Genomic DNA, 6,000 nt, shown 5'->3' with positions numbered 1-6,000 from the left:
TGCAGCAGCCAGAAGGAGAAACCAGCAGAGCATAGGAGCAGACAGTGGGTGGCAAGCATTCTGTGGGATCCAGCCCTCATTTCCAGTGCAGATTTTTGCCTGAACACCTTCGTTGTAAGGTGCCTGAATTCACTGTGTCTGAGTCATACCGAGTTGAATGCAAACTTGGCTCTGTAAGAGTTAAAAAGAAAAGGGCCACATGTTTCTACAAAGGTATTAAAAGTATCCTGTTGAGTAACCCGGTGTGCTCCTTGCTGCCCTGGATATCTTGCCGCTGTGGCTGCCAGAGAGGGAAAGAATCCTGATCTGTCTCATGGCCAAACCCCAAAGAATTAAACCTTTTGTCTTGGGAGCCTTTCACCTTCTCAGGGTGCTCTGAAAATCTGAAGGCAAATCAGAAATTGCCTTAAGAGAAATTTCCTGATGTTGTGCTACCTCTCCTGAAGATGCTCCTGTTCACAGCCTGCCTCAAAGGGAAAACACTGGAGGACAGTACTGGGCTGAAAGCTTCTAATGTCAGTCGTGGGATGTAGGCTTGATGTGGTCTCCAACCCCAGCAATTACAACACTCGGGAGAGAGTGCTGCTCTTCTGAAAAAGGGCAATCAGTCTCACATGTCAGCAGTGTGTTATGCTGCCATTAAGGCTATAAATGACATGAAGTTTTGTGCTCCAGGGCATAAACCAGCCTCTCTGGCAGCCTTGGCAGCAGTGGAAACTTAGCAAATAAGATGATTGTAACGTGATTGTCCACTGTGGGGGTCTGTGTGTCCTTCTCTGAAGCATTTGATGCTGGCCACTGCTGGAGACAGGATATCACATTGGCTGGACTACTAATCTGATTTAGTATAACAGACCTTTTATTCCTATTAAGCATGTCTCAGTACAGAGTCAGCTTTCAACTAGTACTGATGGCCATGAAACACTTAATCCACAGCTCAGTCTACTTGTAAATACCTGGCACAATTCTTCTCTAAGGGAATACAGAATGGCCAAATTCTACTGTGTCATGTCATGTTTTTCAAATAAGGAATGAAATATTAGTTGTATACTTCGTCAATTTCCCCCATAAATTGCCAAAGTAGTGATGATGAATGATTTTGTTCCTGGATGTCCAAATTCAAATGACAGTTCTGTAAAGGAGACTTAATGGAAATAAGATTTGTGCATCTGAGTACAGGATTAGACCCCAAAAACAGAATAGCCTTTTAAGCTTCCTATGTTGCTAGCATTCTTCTTGAACTGCATTTTCCCTTTTTTTCCTTGATCTTTGGATGTGGAAAAGATTTGTTTTCAGATGTGTATGCCTGTAGCACTTGCTCGGGATTTATCTGCAAGTGATCACAGACTGAGCCTGTGGTTATGCTTTTGCAGGGTCCCTTGTTCCAGACAACTGCTGACCACAGCTCTCATTTCCTCTCTCTGCAAATGTGAAATTAATACTATCATAACAGAACTTCTTAATACATGCCAAAGAGAAAAGATTGTTTTTCTGCTTTATATTTGACCACCTTGCATTTCAAGCATATGTGACCTCACCTCTACAAAACTGGTAAATTTTACCCCTGTCATCATATGTAGCGCAACTTCTACCAGGATCATCATTCAGCAACTCTTCTTATTTATTTGCCCATCACACAATCACCCTGGAATGACTTCCAGCATGTACCAGTTGTACTAGACTCTCCATTCATTTGTGTTTGATCATCACAGATAAGAGCCAGGGGAAAAACCAATCATCTGAATATGACATAAATATCAGCTGTTGGGCAAACCCAGACTTATGAACCTTTCAGAACAGGACACGATATGTACTTTTATTGTGCTGTGCCTAATACTAGAGCATTCTGGCCAGCAATCATAACTGTAGATTCAAATAGATGGTAATCAAAATAATCATTAAAAAGGTAATTGACATCTCTTGGCCAGTACAGCTGTGTATCAAAGAGAGGAGCTGATCCTCATTTATACAACACTTGGCAGAAAAGTTGACCGAGTCGACTGCATACACAAAGCAGAAGAGACTCAAAGTAGTCAGGACTCCTGACTCCTCCTGTACCCCACTGCTTCACCAACACATGATCCTTCCTCTTATTGGACTGCTAAAATAGAGGCAAAAAAGCAAAACCCATAAGAAACATGCTGGTTTCTTTCCTGTGGTTATGTCCTTTGGATGTGTTTATCATTATGCACCACCGAAGAGTTCCTCCATCTGAACATTAGAAAGAGCCATCTCCAGTGCAGCGGATGTGCCCTGCTGCTGCCTGCTTACCTTGCTGACCCTGCATCCAGTTTGCCTGTGCTTGCTGCTATCCTTACTTGCCTGACTTGCTTGGGCACATGGGCTTCTTGATGTTCAGTGGAAGGGTATTTCCACATAGTCTTTGGCAATCCACCCTTTGAGCTGCAGAGGATTACAAAGCCCCACTGTCTGCATGTCCTGCTTGTAGCAGGGGAGGTGGGAAGGGCCATGCACCTCAGCAGTCACAAAGTGGCCGAGGACATAATTGCGCTGCCACCAATTTCAGTTTACATCAGGAGACAGCTGTGATGTGCAGTGCCTGTAAAGCAGTTTGGTGCCTGTTCTCTTGCCCCTACTCCAAGAGTGCTAGTGGGAAAAGTAGGGGCAGGGCACTTCCTAAATTACCTGGATCACCTCAAGGCACCTGTACACGGCTGCTGTCTGAGAGGAGTGGAGGGCTGGTCTGCAGGATGGCCTTGGAGCAGATCTTACAATCCCGAATAAATTTAAGCTGTTGTATGTAAGTTTCTTGGGGTTTTTTTTGTTTGTTTGATTGTTTTTCAGGGAAAAGCCCACATTTGTAAGGTTCTATGGATAAACTCTACTAAGCAAGATCTTTTATAATTCCTTAGTTTGTCACTGATTCAATCAGAAAGTAACAGATACCAGGAACGCATAATGTTTGAAATAGAGAGTCATCTTTCAAGTCTCATCTCTTTGACTCCTCTCCTGTACTTTCTCTGTCCCTCAAGGATACCTAGTTGGAGAGAGAGTAAGTGGTGCTTCAACAGCTTGCTATTCCCACAAACACAAGACCTTTTATCCTGTTGGTGTCTAGAAGGCCTGACTGAGATTGGGGCTGTCACTGACTCCCAAAAATGTACTATCTAAGCAAGTTCGGCTGACAAGAGAGGGAGTGACACGCCTAAAGTCACACAATGTGGCAGTACAGAATGCTCACAGAGATCACACATGTGGGGCCACTTCTGTTGGCCCCCAACTCTTTTCCCAGGCATCAAACAAGACTGCTTGCTATCAGATCTATCTTCTGAAGTCAGAAGTTTTGAACTATTTTGGGGCAGAGTACAAAGTAAAGACTTATAACCCCTGCTAGGGACAGTGGGTTGCCTTTGCAGCATGAAGTTCTACAGAGGAAAGGCAGACTCGAACTTTTAGAATTAAAGGGAACAACTCTGTCTTAATTTCCTGTGGTTTTACATGAGATTTGTCCACAAAGGAACCATCTGTCACCATCTGCTTCATTTTCTTGATTTATTTTTTTTTCTTGGACAGTTTCACAGTCTTGGTATGTGAATGTGCCTATCCACACCCCTCTCAAAAGACCAACTCATTTCTTCAGTAGACATGTGCCTTGTGTGTATTTTTTTTGGTGTGTATTTGAGCTGCAGTGCACTTTTCATCAGGCACTGCCTTTCTTTGTTGAATGCTGGTCTCCAGGAGCTGCCTGGAATGATGGATAAAACACCAGTTTCACAACAGTTTCTGATAACTTGGGTCCATAACAAAATGCAGAGCTCTTCAGGAAGCAAGGTGGCTTCTGAGGGGGAATTTGACAGGATGAGGGAGTTCCCTTTCTCAGAGTGCTTCCAAGGCAGCAGTCATTGTTTGCACTGTGAATCTTACAGGAGGTTTTTTCATTATTAAAACTACAGAGTTTGGGAAAAAAACCCCAAAAATTTCAAATAATTAAAATAATTGGAAAAAAAAAACAAACTCAAGAAAAACCAAAAGAATAATGTGAGAATGAGAAATTAAAAAAAAAAAAAAAAAAAAGAGTGATGTACAGGCCCAGACTTGAAGATCTGGCATGCAAAACAAAACAATAACATGAAAATGTAGCACATCTACAGGCAATCTGTAGAGGGACTCTTGTCAGGAAGTGTAATGATAGGACAATGTGTAATATGACAAGGAGAAATGAGTATTTACATAATGAGGGAAAATACAGATATTAGGAAGAAATTCTTTACTCAGAGGGCAGTGAAGCACTGGAAAAGGTTGCTCAGGCAGGTTGTGGATGCCCCAATCCTGGCAGCGTTCAAGGCCAGCCTGGATAAGGCCTTGAGCAACCTGGTCTAGGGGCAGGGTGGGTTAGGACTAGATGATCTTTAAGCTCCATTCCAAGCCCTTATCATTCTATGCTAATTAGTTGGGTTGGTTTTTTGTTTTTCTTTTGGTTGGAAGCCGTCCAAGAGGACAGCGCGGGCCCACCCGCTGGGAACGGCACCCACGGGGCTGCGAGGGGAGCGCCAGAACGCCCTGAGGGAGCTGCAGCGCCCGTGCGGGGAAAGCGCCGATTCATGTGGAGCTCGGGGCGTCTCTGCTGCCCGGCGGGGAAGCGGCGCCGCCGGTGCGGCGGAGCCCCCTCGGAGCCGCCCTGGCCGACGCTGCGGGAACCCGGCGGAGCCCAGGGGCTGCCGCGACGGGGCGGGCCGGGCCCGCGGAGGGCGGGTAGCCCCGCCCCGGCAGCGGAGGGCCCCAGCTGCCTACAAGCCCCATGGTGCCGCGCGGGGCGGCGGCGTGTGACGCGGCGGGAGCGGGGGTGGCGGAGGCGGCGGCGGAGGGTCCGTGTCTCCCCTGTCGCGTCCCCTCGCTCGGCTCGGCGGGCGCCATGTTGGCTTGAGCCGAAGATGACAGGGGGCGGCTGCGGGCGAGGATCGCGCTGAAGGAGCGGCACCTCCGGCTCGCAGCGCGGCTCTCGGGGGGCGGCCGGAGCCGCCGGCGGACGAGGCGGGGGAGGGAGGGAGGGCGGGCTGAGGAGGCGGCGGCGGCGGCGGCGATGCGAGCGGAGAGCTGAGGCTGCGGGAGGCGGCCGCCGTCGAACGCCCCCCGGCCCCCTCCGAGCGCCGCGGGGGAGGGCTCTCCCCTCCGAGCGCCCTCCCTCCCTTCCCTTCCCGGCCCGCGTCCCCGCCGGGCGCTCTTGGATGCCGCACACCGCCTAGGGGGGGTCGCAGCCCGGCGTCCTCCCCAGCGGCCCCGGGCCCACCCCGGCCCTCCCGCCTCCCTGCCCGCCGCCCAGGGAAGGAGCCAGGTCCTGCCTGCGCGCCCGGGTCGCCTGCGCCGACTGAGGAGGTGACTTGGACGCACTATTATCCCGTGTGAATCATCCCGTCGTCATTTGTCGAGGCTGGGAGAGAAGGCAGAGGGCGAGAAGGGGGGAAAAAGCCCGCACGCAGCTCATGTGGCGGTGTAGTCCTGCTGCCTGGTCTACCTGGCACCGCTGGTGCCGCTGCCGCTGACAGGGATCTGCTGCCATCTCTGGTCTCCCGCTGGCTCCTCCGGTCCAGCCCGGCACCGCTGCCCCTGGATATTCCTGCTCCTCAGCCGGCCGCCTTCCCCGCTGCTTATCGGGCACCTCTTTCGCGCAGGGGACGTGGAAGCTGCTGCCTCCGATACTGACACCGGTTTTGCATCTTGAAGATCTCCAGCGGGCTGCCCTTGGTGCTGCTGCTTTTTTTTTTTTTCTTTTTTTTTTTTAAAGTTGATTTTAAGCCATTTAGGGTAACATCAAAATGTCCAGCAGCGTTCCAGCTGATATGGTGAGTGTTGTACTGCTTATTTAATAGTTATATTATAGAATAACGTTTATTTCAGCCTGGTTTTGACAGAGAAGGTGGAAATAACAGGGGCGTGGGAAGAAAAAAAAGGTCTTGGTTACATATTTAAGGAACATAAAGTTCCCAGTTAATTACCTTCCCCCTCCCGCTCCAGATGCTGGTTCTGCTTCGCTTTTTGGTG

The 6,000-nt window shown here is 49.3% G+C and overlaps 1 protein-coding gene across 1 annotated transcript in view; it reads left to right on the top strand.

Moving 5' to 3' along the window:
• The first annotated feature begins 5,018 nt into the window (after positions 1–5,018).
• Positions 5,019–6,000, top strand: part of UBL3 (ubiquitin like 3) — a 55,768-nt gene continuing 54,786 nt past the window's right edge. The window contains exon 1 of the mRNA XM_066544878.1: positions 5,019–5,801. Within this exon, the coding sequence (XP_066400975.1) occupies positions 5,775–5,801 (27 nt within the window). The 5' untranslated portion in view covers positions 5,019–5,774. The remainder of the gene's footprint in view (positions 5,802–6,000) is intronic.

Source organism: Molothrus aeneus, chromosome 2 (genome assembly GCF_037042795.1).
Source record: "Molothrus aeneus isolate 106 chromosome 2, BPBGC_Maene_1.0, whole genome shotgun sequence".
NCBI lineage: Eukaryota > Metazoa > Chordata > Aves > Passeriformes > Icteridae > Molothrus > Molothrus aeneus.
Note: the sequence above shows the minus strand (reverse complement) of the source record. Positions and strands in the feature narration are given on the sequence as shown.